The sequence below is a fragment of the Haliaeetus leucocephalus genome, unplaced genomic scaffold (genome assembly GCF_000737465.1).
Source record: "Haliaeetus leucocephalus isolate CR32 unplaced genomic scaffold, Haliaeetus_leucocephalus-4.0 Scaffold840, whole genome shotgun sequence".
NCBI classification, from domain to species: Eukaryota; Metazoa; Chordata; class Aves; order Accipitriformes; family Accipitridae; genus Haliaeetus; species Haliaeetus leucocephalus.
This window is the reverse complement of record NW_010973276.1, coordinates 4,129,512-4,147,143: the sequence shown is the minus strand read 5'-3', so window position 1 is coordinate 4,147,143 and position 17,632 is coordinate 4,129,512. Positions and strand designations below refer to the sequence as shown.

At 39.6% G+C, this 17,632-nt stretch overlaps 2 protein-coding genes across 4 annotated transcripts; both read right to left on the bottom strand.

The window, feature by feature from the left end:
- Positions 1–390: 390 nt before the first annotated feature.
- On the bottom strand, positions 391–11,600 carry TCTN2 (tectonic family member 2). 2 transcript variants are annotated; one of them, XM_010582240.1, is made up of 18 exons: positions 11,437–11,600; positions 10,458–10,571; positions 10,072–10,145; positions 9,121–9,316; positions 8,764–8,864; positions 8,313–8,509; positions 7,954–8,077; positions 7,166–7,301; positions 6,405–6,470; positions 5,421–5,549; positions 5,052–5,129; positions 4,640–4,720; positions 4,176–4,287; positions 3,699–3,802; positions 3,140–3,296; positions 2,386–2,511; positions 1,800–1,888; positions 391–964 (listed from the first exon to the last, which is right to left on the bottom strand). In XM_010582240.1, the coding sequence occupies exons 1-18, from the start codon at positions 11,504–11,506 to the stop codon at positions 849–851; spliced, it is 2,070 nt and encodes a 689-aa protein (XP_010580542.1). In that variant the 5' UTR covers positions 11,507–11,600; the 3' UTR covers positions 391–848. The 2 variants fall into 2 exon arrangements, with proteins under 2 accessions (XP_010580542.1, XP_010580543.1); XM_010582241.1 differs by lacking the exons at positions 10,458–10,571; positions 11,437–11,600 and having other exon boundaries at positions 10,077–10,143.
- Positions 11,601–12,363: 763 nt separating this feature from the next.
- On the bottom strand, positions 12,364–17,623 carry GTF2H3 (general transcription factor IIH, polypeptide 3, 34kDa). 2 transcript variants are annotated; one of them, XM_010582242.1, is made up of 13 exons: positions 17,580–17,623; positions 17,102–17,181; positions 16,632–16,741; positions 15,861–16,024; positions 15,542–15,604; positions 15,278–15,316; positions 14,433–14,461; positions 14,273–14,347; positions 13,959–14,012; positions 13,657–13,725; positions 13,395–13,530; positions 13,276–13,312; positions 12,364–13,187 (listed from the first exon to the last, which is right to left on the bottom strand). In XM_010582242.1, the coding sequence occupies exons 1-13, from the start codon at positions 17,587–17,589 to the stop codon at positions 13,118–13,120; spliced, it is 936 nt and encodes a 311-aa protein (XP_010580544.1). In that variant the 5' UTR covers positions 17,590–17,623; the 3' UTR covers positions 12,364–13,117. The 2 variants fall into 2 exon arrangements, with proteins under 2 accessions (XP_010580544.1, XP_010580545.1); XM_010582243.1 differs by having other exon boundaries at positions 15,278–15,307.
- Between the last annotated feature and the right edge of the window lie 9 nt (positions 17,624–17,632).

Here is a 17,632-nt window from a genome sequence, read left to right as displayed (position 1 = left end):
AGCGCGGCCGGAGCCCGAAGGCTGGTTAGGCCGGCAGCCCCTGCCTCGAGCCCGGGGGCAGGCTGCTGCTTGTCGGCGACTCCTCCCGGGGAGCAGCCTCCCACCCACGGCGAACCCGAAAAACGGGAGGGAAAACAGCACGCTGGCAGTCACGGATTCACCCCGGGCAAGGCTGCCCTGTGGGAGGACGTAAAGGAGAAGATACAATCCTCTCAGTGATGTAAGAGCCGACCCGCAGGAGAATCCCAAGTGGAACGTCATACTCGATCAGCTGAAGAAGATCGGTCATAAATGTTTTTCTGTACCCTGTGTAGCCCCGAGCAGGTACAGGTTGCCCACACAAAGAGTTAACTGGAAAAGACAATTACAGACCAATGCATGAAAACACCTGAAGCATTAATACTTTTCAAAAGGGAGAATAATCGGTCCACCGCTCCAACAAACAGGTGGGCGTGAGGGGTTCACCACGGAAAGGAACTGACGCCTTGACCCGCTACACCAGGAGAGGAGAACAAGCCTGACAGGACAACGGCCCATCCGTGAGGGCCGCCCCGACCCCCCTGTAGCCTCCGGGCTGGACTGGCCCCTGAGCAGCCCCTCAGGCAGAGCTCACCCTGTTGAAGTCAACTCTGCGCTCCTGCTGCTACAAGCACAGTGCTTAAAAATACTTCTGTTGCTTTTTGTTGTTAAATAACACAACCATTTTCTGTATACCATAAGACTATTAATTTGATGTATCTTTAAATGTTTACACAAAATGTCTACAAAATCCAAGAATATTTATCCATAAGTTTTACTGCAAAGTACTTAACATATTAACAAAAGTGGTTCTCTTTACATCAACGTTTTTAAACCAAGGAACTACTCCATAATTTAGAAAACCAAGGGTTACTCATAATTGCTGCAAGTAAAACAAGAAATGCCAATGACAGGCCTTTTGCAAGACACTGGGAATACGGCTCTCCTGCAAAAAAAAGAAGAAAAAAAAAAAAAGTATAAGCATATGAGAGCCTAATTTTAGTTTAGACAACAACCCAGAAGATACAGATTAAAGCATATACATAGCCTGAATAAAATAACAGAGCACAAATCAAGATGCTTCATACTTAGGAAACTTTGTACTTCCCGTAACTTTAGTCCCTGAAGTTGTGCAGATAATAAACACGGGCAGTTGCCTCTGCCCATGCAGTTCTCGGCACAGAGTCCGAGTGCCTTGATGCCCTTTGAAATGCCAGACATTTAACCTACAGAGGCTCCCACGAAATGTTATCCACCACAGTTTTACACAGAGGAAATTTTAAAAGCAACTGTCTTACCAACATGGCAAATTTTCACTGGAACTCATGTGGGCTGACTGAAAAACATACACTGGCAAAGTGAGAAATAAAGTGTCCCCTCTACCCTTCAAGGGCAATGACACACACTGACAATCCTACAATTACAGTAGGAAATGGAAAACACAGCAGTTATCATAAAGCAATATATTCTCCTTTGCTACAGAAAGCATACCTCCCTCCAAACTATACAGGGGAGTGAAAAAGAATCTCTCTCTGCCAAACAGATACTCACAAAATTTCAATCTTATTGAGAAAGGGCTCCTAGTAATTATTTTTTCCACTAGTCTAAGAAATCAATGCATTATCAAGCAAAAAATTAAACAGATTTTTTGGACCATGCTTTCTAAAAAAGAAATTTTAATTCCCTACTACAAAGCATTCTTTCAGACTAAACTCCACACACCTAACAATGTTTCAAAGTATGGCCAGTTCATGGCATTCCACATTGCTTATTATTTTTACCTGTATAAAACCGTGTCAATGGATAAAAAAGTTGTGGCCAGCACACATCATTTCGATTGCAGTCAAATTCTGTATAATTAATCTGAAATCTGGGGAAAAAAACCCAAACAAACGAGCTTTATTAACTACAGTACCAGAACACCAGCACAAGTGGAAAACAGAGTGAAAAGGTGTCCAGATTACGGGAAAAAACAAAACTAAACCACCAGCTTCTCGTTAATCTCTTACGACTTTTTTGTCTAATAAAAACAGAAGCCTCCCCTCTTACTCCGTTTCTGTCATTTGTGATAAACATTTTCAGATAATGGATAGTTTGGGAGCCTCACTCAGCACCCCTTATCCACTCAAGTAAATGACACAGAAGCTTTTCGGCCAAAACCAAATGACAACTTTGCCAGGTAATTTATAGGCCTTCCTGTTCTTCATGCTCCTGGGGAACATTGGCACTAACAGAATTGTTACTCAGTAATTGAACCAGGCCTTCTTGCTCTGTACTGCACCAAACTTAAGTAACCTTTTGATCACCACTATTCACATTACATCTGCTTAACATAATGCGAAATATCAACATTTTTACAAAAATTACCTTGTCATTGGAATGGGTGGCTGAGCTGGCACTTTAATAAACTGAACAGAAGCAGTGATGGGAAGAAAGCTGATGCTGTTTTCACAGATAAGCCCGCACTGGAATTGCCATATGACTGTTGAGTAACTGTAAGAATATGCATAACTATTACTTGAGGGCTGTAAATGGAAATTTAGAGCCTAAAAATAACTATGAAAGGATAAAATACACAGTATGTAGGAGAAGGCTGATGATCTCTGGATTTTCAACACCATGCAGGGAAAGAACTTACAAACTCTGGAAATGAGGTAAAGTGGAACAGAATCCCATGTATTTGATTGGGATTGACTTGGGAAAAAAAGAGTGGAAATCCCCTGCTTCAGGAAAGAATAAAGCATTTACCACAGCTCTCAACTAGAGCTCTACATTGGGGTAAGCCAGAACACAGGACAATGTTATCACTTCCACTACATGATAAGAAATTAAAACATTCTTCCGATGGAATGCCCTGCATATACCTACTACTGGCAGCATCATAGATTTTATTTAATATTTCAGTGAAGTAGAAAGATTGTCTACTTTTAACCATTAGGGTTTTTTTAGGCAAACCTGGTTGTGATCAAAGGAATTTGCGTTGCACAAATAAAAGGCATGTAAAAAATTAGAAATAACAAAATAACATCTTTGTTTGTAAAATTTAATCTGGATATGTTATATAAGCAAGTCTCAAAAGGAAATATTTATTTGTCAGATAGCAAGACACAACTTTCTCTACCTGATCTGCACAGCAAGAATCTCTTGCTGGGGAATCCCTTGTACTGCACCCACATCAGCAAAGATTATGCGAATATTCAGATTTGCAGGAATATCTGGACAAATGCCTTTTAAGCTTCCAGTGCTCACATTGATATCAGAATTAAATGGATCAAGACCTATGGAGGAGAACAGAGTTATTTAAATGGAAATATTATGGAAAACATTATCTTTTCTAGAGTTATATTATTGTCACAGTGCAGTGAAATACTGGTAACTGTCACACAGGAACACAGGAAAAAAAAAATGTTTTCTCTACGTAAAATACACATAAAGAAAAGGAGTACTTTATCAACAGAGAACTAAAATACCAAGTCATATGTGTGCAGGCTGACAGTAAAATACATGTTAGTGCAGCATCCAGTTATATGCATGTGTGTACACATATATGGATGGATGGATCCAGATACACAGATCAGTATCTTTAGGCATTTGAAATGACATTTTGGGTTTATTTTGAGATGCTCCATTCATCATATGGGCATATTTAGACTACAAACAACACCACAAACCTCACTTACGTATAATTTCCACCCAGTCATTTAGATCACTGTAACTTGAATTGTCCCTCTTTCCAATGTGAGTAGCTTGTATTAATGAATTCAATTTCTCAGTTACATTTCCTCTGCAAAATAAGAATGTAAGATTACACAAAAAGTAAATCTGTACTGTCTACCATTCTGGATTGCAACATTATTTCCTGACCTGATGTTATCACTCAACAAAAACAAAATTGAACTACTGAGTTATGTGTTGAAGGGAAGCAATGGCAAAGGATTCCACCCCCACATAATCCTCATTTGAATACAGAGAGAGCAAGTGAAACCATTATTATAATTTCCTGTGTAAAAAAAAATGACACTATCAACCACAGAAAGCTGAAATGCATACATGAACATTTAAAAAGAATGTAACAGTGCTGATAGTAGGCACTTGTGGAGAAATGTGTAATAAGCAAGAGGGATGCAGGGAAAAACAATTCAACCTATGTAGCTCACCTTAAAAGGCTGCAATCTTCATTAATACCAACTTCTAGAATGCACCCAGAGAACGAATCTAGTCCGAATAAAACTGGTGTATAAGTTGCCGACATACATAAACCTCTGCCAGCTATGAAATGAAAACATCTTACTTGAGCTTTCCTATATCAACCTTTTGATCTTTAGCTTTCAATTTTGTGCAAAAATATCAAACATTAGAATGCAAAACACCAAGTGGTATAGTTAAAAAAAAAGATACAAGTCCATTCAAGTTAAATTTTCCAAGAAAGCATTAGAGGTTTACTCACTGAAGTTTGAACAAAAGTCTAGGGAATAGTCTAGAAAAGCAAAATTTGGCAGAGATTCTTAACTAAAATATGTTTAAAAAAAATACAAAAAAAAAACAAACAAAAAAAACCCACAAAACCCACCAACATTTTAGCATTAACTACAGTTGAAGCTGCAACCTCACAAGCCAGTACCTGGCTGCCAAATGTTTAGGCTTCCAAAAGTATCAGAAGCATTCATATTTGCAGCTCTCACTGGTTTTCCAACTTGATAACCTAAACATAGAAGGGTAAATCATTAACATTGTGTAAGAATCTATAAGCATTAGCATTGTTTTAACAATAAACATCATCAATCTTGAAGTAAATGAACAGACATGTCCATTACAGTAGGAATACCCCCACTTTAAATAATCAATATCTATACAACAAAAGCCTAAGAACCAACCACTGCTATTACAATTGGCAGTGCATTAAGACAGGAAGGTGGGGGCTAGCAACATGAGGACGTATGAAAGAGATCTAAAACATAGTCACTGATAATAATCTGTACCGTATGAAATTTTTTTTCTTTTCACTTTTAAGAGGCAAAGTAAAGTATTAATACCTGGATTCCCAAACAGTTCTGCTGAATTAGTACTCTTTAAACTTAGAAATTTGACTGTGAATCTCTGCATCAGTATTTCTGGTAAAAGAGAAAAAATATGACTTTACTTTTAGAGAAGTAAATTAGCAAAAAGTATGCTGTAAATTAGGAAAAGGTATGCTCTATGTAGGATACAAACTTCCATCCTTCATTAGTAACAGAAGATTCAAACTAATACAAATTAATGGAAATCAGCCCCATAAATTTTCTTCCTAGAGTCCAGGGGAAATTCTTTTTAAGAAGTATTAGTAAATAAGAGATTCTATCACAGAATTTCCATGCTGAAGAAAAAAAAGTAAATAAAAAATCGTAAAAGAAATTTCATCATACCTCCATCACACAAACTTCCGAGGAAGACTGTGACATTTATTTGCTCTATGCTCTTGTCTTTCCAAATGAACGTATAATGCTCTGCAAAAGTTACATTTTGACATAGAATCTCAGCAGTATGAAGGCTTTCTGGCAGAAGAAGTAAAAAGGCCACAATGAAAAGCACTGCTAATGAGAAAGCTATGTTTCTGTAGCTGAAAAAGAACACATTAAAAAACTCTGGCAAAATTCTGGAAATTATAACATTCATCTTCTTGAGAATTTATTTCATTTGTTTAAGTCCCATCTCATTAGGACAGTGTAACAATACAATCCCCTAACTTATCAATACTTTAATATCAGTGGTTCCAGGTCTTTTTGTAGCTAAACCTCTCTAGCAGAACCCAGCACTGGACTTTACATCACCAGCTGATGCACTTCGGTGGATTCAGGACTCCCTCTGCTCTCATCTCATCCCTCCCAGAGAGCCACCACTGCCCAGAAAAACACATTAGCTTGGATTCCATTAGCTTGGATTCCATTAGCTTCATTTATGCTGCATTATCTTCCCACTGGCTGGGAACCACTGTTCTACATCAAGTAACTGCTTCATTGGCTCAAAAAGGCCTTAAAAAGGAATGAGAGATTACAGAACAGAGACATATACATCTGCTTACAGTCTGCCCATCTCGCCCCACTTCCATGCTCATACTGAAGGTTTTTTAAAAGCGTTCTTTGTATCTTTATTTTTTTTTTTCTTCTCAAAAATTACTTTTAATGGAAGCTAAGGGACCCAATTTCTTGACCAACTTTAAATGAAGTTGGGGTAAATTAAATACTTTCTGCTTTGCAGCAAGCTGAACAGTTTACTTTTTGAGAATTAGATAACATACAAGATCCTTCCTAAGGATTGGAGCAGGTAAACATTTTAGGCATCAAAATAATATATTTCTTATATAGTCCAGGTTAGGCAAGAAACATATTTATTAAATGGAAGAGACGTACCACTTCCAGTGATGAATTTGCCCATGTCGGTGATGGTCCTATAGATGACATTTTGTTGGATGAAGTCTGAGAATGAAAGACAAACACTGCAGTAATCTTGACTAGTAAGAGAGACAGACATACTGTTTTCACATCCAAGGTGCAACCCTTGTTGTTAAGAAACTTGAGTAGAAAATTATTTGGAAAATTAATTTTGGTAAAGGACCAAACTGTTTATGTATTTTGAGAGCATAGCTAGTTATCTCTGGGTCTTACAAAAGTAATATAGACGAACAAAATTAGACAATTACGGAGCGTAAAATAAATTATCTTCATGCTGGTAATCATATAACCTCAAACTCCAGAACGACACTTCCTAAGTATATACTTTCGTAATGCAGAAAGTAACCATTTCTCACTAATTCTAAAATGATGATACTGCACCCTCTTGACAGAAAAAGGGCTCTGCAACAGTCTGAAAATAATGCAAGAGGTGCTGTTCTGTCATGTGTAGCCATAACCAGTATGAGTCACCAGAAACAGATAAATGGGAAACAAAGGCCAATCCCACTATTTCTTGTATCCTAAGTCTTGGGAAATAGTGGGACACTTGCTAGGAGGTCATCAGAAACAGGAATAGAACATCCCCAAACGCTGAACTACAGCCACAGATAACAAAGATATAACATGTAGCTACTATGTCAACAACCCTTGGGTTTGCTCTGTTCTAGCAGCTCTGAGAAACATAAAACACATTTCTGTTAGGGTTTTTTGCAGCATACCTCCAGTACCACTGTTTATCCGGATGTCATGGGGCAGTCCTTCCCTGTAAGATGCTAGATTGGTAAGGCATTTGACATCAAAGTTCTGGAGATACGCTACAGGGGCATTTCCAACACACTGTCCAGCCATGGATCGCTGCAGGTGGTTCAACAGAAATAAGGATGTTGGACTCTTTTCTAGCCCCTTGCTTTTCATTTGAAGACTATTTGTTAGTGAAATGCTCCAAGTGTGTACTACAGCCATATATGACACTTGACAAACAAGTAATCTGATGTTATCAAAATACCTCAAGCTGTAGCAAGAGAGAGGTTAAAATTTTAAAAGCACAGCTTTAGAAATAGTTTCAATATCCAGTATAGCTTCATCTTAATTTGTCAAAATAATTATAACAAACAAGTCTCTCTAAAATGCAAAAGGAATTTGAAAAAAGTACAACCAGATAACTAAGATTCAAAGGGAAAACCAACTATAGTGCTCAGTAATACAGCAGGCAAACCAAAAAATATAGAAACATGACAAGTCATAAACTATTAACTGGGTTGCCAAGCTTGCTTTTACTTCTTGAGATAATTAAGACACTTCCATTTGGGGGGATGGGCAGGGGGATCAGGAAGGATAATGTTTGCTTTTAATAAGAATTTTGTGCCTTTTTTTTGGGTGAAAAACATTCTACCACTTCACAACAGCAAGTTTCAGAATCTGGTTACAAAGCCATAAAGAGTGTGATATACAGAGAGTATCAAACAAACCAAGAGGAATCAAAAGCTCCTAAACACAAAAAGATTACCTGGGGGATGGTAAAATACTCATTTTCTTCTGTCATAATTGGATCTCCTTGTCCGTAACCAGTGAAAAGTTTCCCAGGAGAAGTTTGTAAAGGGATCTTAAATGAAGGAACTTTGGGTGTAGAACTGCAAATAAGTTTAAAAATTAAACAGTTCTTTACTCTCTACCTCAAACAAATAATTATACATTTGCTTTCATGTCCCATGTTCTCATATAGAACCAATGACATTTCTCCATTTGCATTTAAAGTTCACACACTAAAATTCCAATTTCAAAATAACTTTCATTATAAAGACAGGTTATGTTTTTGGTAGTATGCCTAACGTGTGTGTTGACAAAATAAATTTTCTTAAGACTTACGTAGAGCCATGGTAAAAGTAGCCAAGAAATGGTGTGTTGTTAAGAGAAGACTGTACACAAAGGAAGGGAAACCAGTCAGGTGTATATTCCATTGACTGAGAAGAGCACAGCTGATCAAAAGGTGGGTTTACATCCCCACCAAACACCCCAGTGAAACACGATTCATTGAATAACTGCTTCAAGTCTGGTGTACACTCCTGCAAGGGAAAAGAATGGTCACTTTGTTGCACGGTAATTGCATTACCATAGGCACTACAGCCATACTTAGAGGTAAATCAAACCAATCTTGTAGAGAGAGGTCATATTTACTATTAGAAATACTGGAAAATCCAAACAAGCCCTCTAGCCCCATCTAGCCTGAAGCATTCAGTACCTTTATCTCCAACCAGACAATAGGAAGAGCCTAGAAAATTTGAAAACACTTAATCAAAGTTTAATATGAAATAAGTACCGGATCACAGCAACAACGAACGTCACATGCTCCTGCTGTCAAGTCACAAGGACAAGAGCCCAAGGGCTGAAACACCTGGTTTGGGATGATAGTTGCATTTTCTGTAAAAGAATTAAAAATAAAAATAAAAATAATTTAAAAAAAAAGATAAAAATCAGATTAAATGGACTGGAATCCAAATAAACAGACAACAGGCATTGCAGTTTATTCCAAAAGTGTACAAACCTTTTGTTAAATTCCATTAATTATTATACAGTATCTCTTATTGCTGCCCAAATCCCAATTTTTACTTTTTCATATATGGAGGAAAAGAACAGACAAAATGCCATTTCTTCTTTAGCATACCTAAACGCTTACCTGACACATTTCCTGTAAAGGAAGAGTTGGTATATATTTCAGCTTGAATCAGGAGACGCGCCAACATCACTGAATCACGGCAAGCTAAAACCTGAAGTGTTTCAACCACGCAGAGAGGTGCTGTGCAGCAGTCAGTGACATTCGGCAAACACAACTGCAGATTTCTAGTCAAGCTTACAGTCACTTTGGAAGTGTTCTGAAAAACGCAAAATAAAGTTTGACAGCTTTAATGGCTTGTATTAGATTACTCTTATTTATACCACTCATCAGCTTTTGAAAGACAAGTTTCAGTACCACTGTGTTTTGTCAGCACTACAATACAATAATATTCTTCCTCTATAAAATCAGACATTTGTTGAGAGTGGAATGACAAAGAGTTTGCTACCGAGATAAGCAAATACAGTGAGGATATGAACTGTCCACAGAACTTTTTAAGGCATGCACACAGATTAAGTTACCTCACAAATCACACACACAATTCTAAAGAAAAGAACAAATACTGAAAAGTGAATTTCAGTTTTTACAGCTACCTTCAGTTGAAAACTATAATGACTGCAGAGTTGCTAAGACCCCTAAGGAATTATGTATAACATAACACTGAAGGCAAGTCCAATATAGATGTTCCAGAGCTCAGGCTGTATAAAACTACTACTTTTTTATTTCTATTAGCTCCTTCCAGCAGATCTGAAACTGTCTCAAATGCTACAGCCAGCCAGGAAGTACAGGCAATTCTGGAGAGTAGGAAGACAACAAGGAACGAGCATCAAAGCTGCATCTCAGTAAACTCCAGCAAGGGCATCCACACAAAGGGATATATCAAGGAAAAAAGGCAAGGGCAAGACATTCAAACTGGTCTGTTAGTACATTAACATTCTGCTAGCATTTCATTAGCCCTTAACATATGACAGTTCAATCCTTCCCATTTTTAGGAAGAATCAGTATTTTACATACCGTACCAGGAGTTACATTCAAATTCCAATCACCAGCTCTTTTACTTCCACTGCAATTTGCAAGCTGCAATTTTCCTATATCAAAATAAAAATTTAAAAAGCATTCCACTGTCACTTAGAAAAGACTAGAAAATAAGAAGTATATTTAAACTCCTCTTGTGCCTTCAAGTAAGCACACTCTCAGGCCCAGCTGACAAGGAGTCAACAAAGGACTAAAGGGCCTAATCAGCAGAAGTCCTTTGGAGTTCCTATTTCACTAACTATTAAAGCACTAAATGAAGTGCATTGCCATTTCTCCAGTAATTTTAGTGTCAAAAATATTAATAATTCAAACATATTTATTTACATACTACTCAGGGGGAGAGGGGGAAAGTGAAGTGTTCTTACCTGTCTCTTCATCTATAGGACTTAAAATTACAGAAAAATTAACTCCTGAAGAATTTCCAAGAAAAAACGAATTTACTGTGGACCCTGACATATGGATAAATGAAGGCTGAAAGACTAAAAAAAAAAAAAAAAAAAAAGAGAGAAAGAAACAAGTCTTAACACACACTAACTGAAAAAGGTAACATCTGTAAGACATATTCGGGTCTTATGCTTGGGCTAGATTCTTACCTTCCTATAAATTCTCACAAATAGAACAAAAATATTTTGTGATGCCTAGTACAGGATAGTATTTACATTCTTGCAAAGTGCTAGAGCAGTGGATTCACCATAGTTTTCTATACCACGCGTTTACATTTGTCAAGATGCTCAGTAAGCGTACTGAGTAGTACACGCAGTAGTGTAACATTAAGGCAGGAGACTGCAGTACTTACTGGCCCATGCGGATACTACACAGGTCAGGCAACAACATATTTAGCATTTCTTGCCAACTCCAGTTTACACTTTTTAATTTCTTGTGGCCATGACAGGTTATCAGGGGCGTACCACTACCTTCGATCCAGTAATTGCAGACTACTGCCCTCAGCATGCGGACGTACTTTCAAGTTTACGGCTCCAAGTTGGGAGTTTCACTAGAATTTCCTTTACAGACTTCACCAAGGTTGGAAGGTCCAACATAAGCAGCTGCACCTTTCCCTCACCGAGTCTCCCCCAACGCTAAGCAGTGGCAGAAAACTCCAGGGCCAGCACCTTCGGGTTGGGGCTGGGGCTCCACAGGCCCCCGACCTCCTCGGGGCCTCCGTGGCCTCCCCTCATGCCCACCCGGGCAGGACCCGCCGTCCGCCAGTCAGGAAAGGCCCCGCCGCAGACCGACCCCCCTTTCCCCACACCCGCGGCCGCCCTTTTGGCCCCCTTCCCTCAGCAGATCCCTCACCCACCCGGAGGCTGCCAGTCATGGCGGCCCCTGACGCCCTCCACCCACCGGGGTCCCAAGCCCGCTGTCCGGGGCAGGGTGCCGCCAGCAGCAGCGCCCCGAGGAAAGCAGCCTCCATGGCGTCTAAGGAGGGCCGCGCCGCGAAGCCAGCAGCCGCCCGCCCGCCATCTTGCAGCGACAGCGCGACGCCATGGCAACGGGAAGGGGCGGGAAGCGCTGCCGGCGACGCGGCCGCCTCACGGGGAAGGCGGAGCGGGGAGCGCAGGCAGGCGGCGGGGGCCGCCGGCCGGTCGCACACCCCGGCTGGGCTGCCTCACGTCCTCCTCCTCCTCCTCACGGTGGCAATCGCACAGCTGAAAGCGGAATCAACCAAGACAGCCCAGACACGTCTGTCCCTATCTCACCTAACTCCAGGCAGACCACGTCCGCCACCGGGCTCTTCATCTACCGCCAACACAGTGACATTCCAAGGCAGCCGTGTAGCTCACTCGTAAAAACTTCTGTTATTATACCAATATCTAGCCACATTTGAAAAAGAACAGGTTTTATTACAAAGGTTTTATACAAAGTAAATTATAAATACGGCCATCAAACAAAACAGCTTTTGACAATCAAACAAGCCAGTAGAAGACTGGCACTATAGCTGTTACATGGACAAAAACCTGATGCAAGTATCAAGACATGACAAATTCCTGTATCCGCCTTGGGGAAAAAATTTAAGTCTTTTTCTATGTAGGAAACAATTACTCTCTGCATTCCTTTCGGGAAAACATCGGTTACTAGCAACAGGTTAAAAAACCAAACTATACAGTTACTTTTTTAAAAGGGGTGATTATTTGTCTAAGTGAAAGCCATGTTCAGAAGCACACAGCATACCCTCATGTTCTGCCATAAAAAACACTAATCCAAAAGCCTTCATTTTTACTCGTCCAATGCCAGACGTAAAACCACATACTAAAAAAAAGTGTGCCTGCTGTCACACAGAATTACATTTTTTGTTTTCCAGTTTCAAAATACAACTTTAAAGACTAACCAGCCAATCTGCATTTACTTTAAACAAAGGTGGTCTTTTTACTCATGAATGAAGAGATATCCAATCAAGAAAGAAATACCACAAAGACAGTACAGTCAAAGGAATACGAATACAATATGAGTGCACATGCAGTGCACAACTAGCATGGTTTTTTCTTTAAAAAAAGGTGGGTTCTAAGCCATCTTGAAAATGTTGGCTCATTTATTTCGAAACTAATGCTGTTTCAGTCTAAAAATCGCTAGCAAAAGCTAGCAAGAAGTTGAAGTCTCTGAATAACGTAGCACTAAGGTTCTAATCCTGCACACCAGTGAAATGGTCATTCTTACCTTTACACCAACATACAAAAAGAATCAGAGCTTTCTTGTCTTTGAAAATAACTTGGAGGCGTGAAACTTTGCAGTGGCCAGAATACCTTCTACTTCACAGGGTGCGTCTCTTAACAGGCTGCAACTTCTGGTTCCTCTCACAATTAAGAATTAGTATTTAAAACAGCACGGGTTACATGGTAATACAGTGATTTGTTACTTAAAGGGCTGTGTAGAAGACATACGATTTAAATATTTATCCCTTATGAAACAAGTAGTAACACTGCATACAGTTCTCTTCCATACCTAATAAAAAGTGCCATCAATTTCTCAAGTATGTTCCATTTCATGGAATTACAGGAGGAGGTAATGGTGTATTTACATAATGTTGTTACACAGCTAACTTTAATTTCTTCTTCTTAGCTTTCATGACAGGTGGCAATGATATTTTGAAAGCAGTCCTGAAAAAAAACATAAAAAAAAGGAACTGTCAGATACACTGAACATATTTCCACACCCACCCTTGAAACAAGAAGAAGAAACACTTACTCGCATGTACTACAAATAGGACTGAAGTTGCAGAATACTGGAAAATAAAAGAATTGGCTTTCACTAAAATAGTTCATTTGAATGTAAGAAATCAGACTCTTAAATATTTATAAACTTACTTGACAAGCACACAGAGCACACGTAACCAATTTCAATGAGATTTCGATGACAGAAGCATGCAGCTCTGTAGTCAACATGAATAGGAGGTGGAAGGACAAGCTGTGATCTTTGCTCTTGATCAGGGAGAAATACCCACTGCACAAACAGAGAAAAAATATTTTGCAAATTGGAATGGTACTGCTGTACTACCTTGTCAATAAAGTCAGTAAGATTTCATATGTGATATAGGAAAAACAGTGAAGTGTTTTTTAAATGACTTACCAACAAATACTGCAGAAGGGATGGCATGTGGGGCACTTTCAAATATATGCCACCCGTAATGTCACAAGCCTGGAAAGCAGAGAGCATAATCAGATGATTATGTTTTATGAGATTAACAGGATATTTAAAATACCCACATCCTGCACAAGGCCTGCATGTTGGAACTGTCAGGTTCACTGAACGTATTTCCACACCCACTCTTGAAACAAAGGAAAGACGACAGCTTTGGAATATGTCAAACTATCTAGCATCAAGTATCTACAAATAAAGGTAAACAGCAAACAAGAACAGGAAGTCTGTACCTGTTGCAGAAGACCTGAATCAGAGTCCAAGACACAGGCATCAATCAAAATACTCTGCAAGAAAAGAGATGAAACACATGAAAAACAAATTCAGCTAGGACCAATGTAGCCTCAGCAGTGTTACTGTCATGACCTGTTTCTGCTATAAATGCACTCCACATATAAATGCACATGCTTTTACAGCTGCAGGACCACCACAGCCATAGGGAAGCTCTTTCACTTGATCAGAACATTATCATAAGAGAAATGAACAATCTTCTTATCTTTGCACATTAATAAAAAATAACATAATATGAAAAAAATGTCAGCTTCACCTGTTTCTGTGCCGCAAAGATCACATTCATGAAATTCATATATTGCAATGCACTGTCTTCTGCTGCTTTTATGACCTAAATAAAACAATTCAAACTTGTTAGCCTACATAATATCAGTGGTTTTCAAGACTAAAAGAAAACTGTCAGCAAAAGTTCTTACCAAAATCCTTGATTTCATTTCTTGATTGGCTAAGTATTAAAAAGAAAAAGAAATGCATGAGCACATTGTTTCTATCACCTGTAGTTTGCCTTTTTAATTCTGTAGCATCTAACATCTCAGATATCTAACATCCAAGACTTTAGGTCTAACATCTCAGTTAAAATATGTATACGAAACTATTTTACAGTCCCAGTGACAAGCACCTGTGGACTAATTCAGACGTGTTATGAAAGCAGACCCATTTAATTTATTGTCCAAAAGCAGTTTGATGTTCATCAGGAAAGAAATGTTCAAAGCTGTTCATTACCAACTCACTGGTTGAAACACATATCTCAAGTTATATGGTATTTCTCATTGATCAAAGTAATCTGAAATGTATAGCTGATTCTAGACCAACATGCTCCTTGCAAAACTATTTGCACAAATAGCACTTTTCCTGATTATAGAAGTCACAAGAGGAAGACCAAAACTGAGTAAGAAAGTAAACTATCATCACAGCTCTGCAGGTGGTCCCTTTGGAAGATTTGTGCATTTTGTGACTTTCAACCTCCAGTTGTTCTAAGGATATGCCAGTTTCAGTTTTACTCGTTTCACTTGCATTCAACAGAAAATCAGAGTAAGAATGTGGACTAATGATCAAGTCCTTTACTTTTAATTGTCACCCAGACCTAGTTTAAACTGGGCAACTTCAAATAATCGGGATAAACCTGTACCTATTACCACCCCGATTTTGGAAATAGCGGTGTGTCAAAACATATGGATATTTGTATGTACATATGCATTTTCATCTGTTATTCCAATTCAAATATTTATTTAAGTATTCAAAACAGGAGAAGAGGCGTTACCTTTTACCTCTTTGCCCATCTTGTTGATATCTACATTAGCTGACATTAAGGAATCTACATTCTATTCTTGGAAATAACTCCAGTATCCATACCACGTATTCACCACCTTAGCCAACACACATTTTAATAAGCATGACCCACAGTTATTAGGCAAACGTTTCAGTTTTGAGTATTATTACAGAACAGGAATAGTAAATCTTAATTAATTTTATAAGAAACAGTCTTAAAATAAAGACTTTGAAGATTCTGCCATCAAAAGGATACAGCAAAGTGCTTTAGCAAGTGATCCTGCTAACAGAGTTTCTGTTTGCTGGCCCCTCATGTCAGCTGCAATACAAGAGAAGCTGCAAAAGTTACTTTTATATACAAAACAGTTGCTGAACATCACCATACCAAATACTACAAGTTTTATCTTTGGCAAATAGTATTAACACAGAGACCTGAAGTGTCAACTATAATAAACTCATCTACTTTAAACATACTAAAATTCACATGATCAAAATAAAGGAAATTCCTACAACTCCTTGAGAGTCCAGGTGTTTTGCAATTCTGCATATTAAGCCTAGAATTTTCTTCTCCTTACTTTTTGTCATGAGGTCTTTAATCTCTTCTGCAATCGCATCATTTATTGCTGTTAACAATTCATATTTTCCATCCTTGCTGCCAGAGCAATTAGATTCCATGGAAGTACCGCCATCTCCAAATGGATCGGCAAAAGCCCAGCGCTTCCCAGGGTACAAGAAACGGCTGAAACAGAGGAAAAACAAAGTATTCATGCTTTGTCTTCAACCTTGTAAGAAAAAAATGCCATAAACTAATCAGCTGTAGACAGCAATACTCTGAAGTATAATTTCAAATAACTTAAATACTTTAGACATTAAAGAGACTACATAAGGCAGGCAATTTTCAAACTCAAAATGGAGTAAAATGCACATTCACCTCCCACCTTTCAAGACATCTCTTAAGAGAACTGGCAAATAGATACCATGCCTGCATTTAGGGGTAGATCCTGAGACTCATGAATATCTGGGGGAAAAATATCCACTAAACAGGAAACTTCTGCCACTTGCATTGTCCTGCTTGCTGCATCTCTACCATCCTCTCTCTCCATACATTTTTAAGTAAAAGTCTGTTTAAACCTCCCTTCTGTCTTAAAAGCCTTTTTGTTGCTTTGTGTAAGGCACTAAGATTATTTCTTTCCTACACTGTTTTAGTCGATTTCTCTTTTTAAGACAATGATACATTATGCATTTAAACCTGGTTTCAATTATATACTTCAGTCCAACAAGAAAATCAGGACACAGATATAAGAAAGTGCACTTTAAACATTTACACTGTTAAGGAGCAGCTATACCTTTCTTGTGTGTGACTTGCTATTACAGCAAGTCTGTTGGTGCGATTCATAAATAAGTGCGAATTTCCCAGCACCATCACTGCATCAATGCATTTTGACAGGGTGAACTGCTAAAAAAAAAAAAAAAAAAGACAAAAGTAGATATAGCACAATAACACAGTTAAGCAATTTAGAAGAAATCTCATAAATAACTGTAGTTAGAAGAACTTGAATTTGAAGACACAGAACAAGCTTCCTTTCTTAATAGCAAGCATTTAGGAAAAAAGCTTTGACAAACACACAACGCTGGGTAGCTACTGTAAAAAGAGTATTCTAATAGCCATTACATCCATTTTAGAAGACAACGTTAGCATACCTCAGAAATCAAAGACTAACCCCACCTGTTGCCTACTTACTAACACTTTTAAAAAAAAAAAAAGCTATTTCCCTCAGAAATCACCATCACTAGTAACAACACCCAGAAGACATACCTCAGCTTCTCCCAGCGCCTTCTTTCCCCACCAGATCGGGTTGGCGTCAACGACGATGACCAGCAGGCTCAGCTCATCATCTGAAAAAGTGACAACACAGCAGCGTCACTCCAAGCTCCGTGCGAAACGCCGAGCAGCGCCGACCGACGGCTCCCGAGCGGCGGGGCTCGCCCGGACCCCGGCAGTTCAGAGGAGCCGGGCAGAGCCCGGCCCGGCCCGCGGCGGGAACACGGGGAACCTGCCGGCCTGGCAGCGCGGGCTGCCCCACGGGCCTGGCGGAGCTTCCCTTAGGAGGCACGGGGGCGACGGGGACGCGCCCCAGAGCCCCGCTCTCGGCCCCGCTTCTGCCTCCTCCGGAAGGAACCCGGCCGCCGGAGCGGCCGCAGCCCGGCCGGCCCCAGGGCTGAGGCCCGCTGGGCCCGGGCGACCGCTCCCCCCTCCCGCCACCGCCGCGCTCCCCGGGAACCCGCCGCCTCACCCGCGCTCATAGCGCCGGTGGGCAGCGCCAGCTGCTCCCGGTGCCTGGAGATG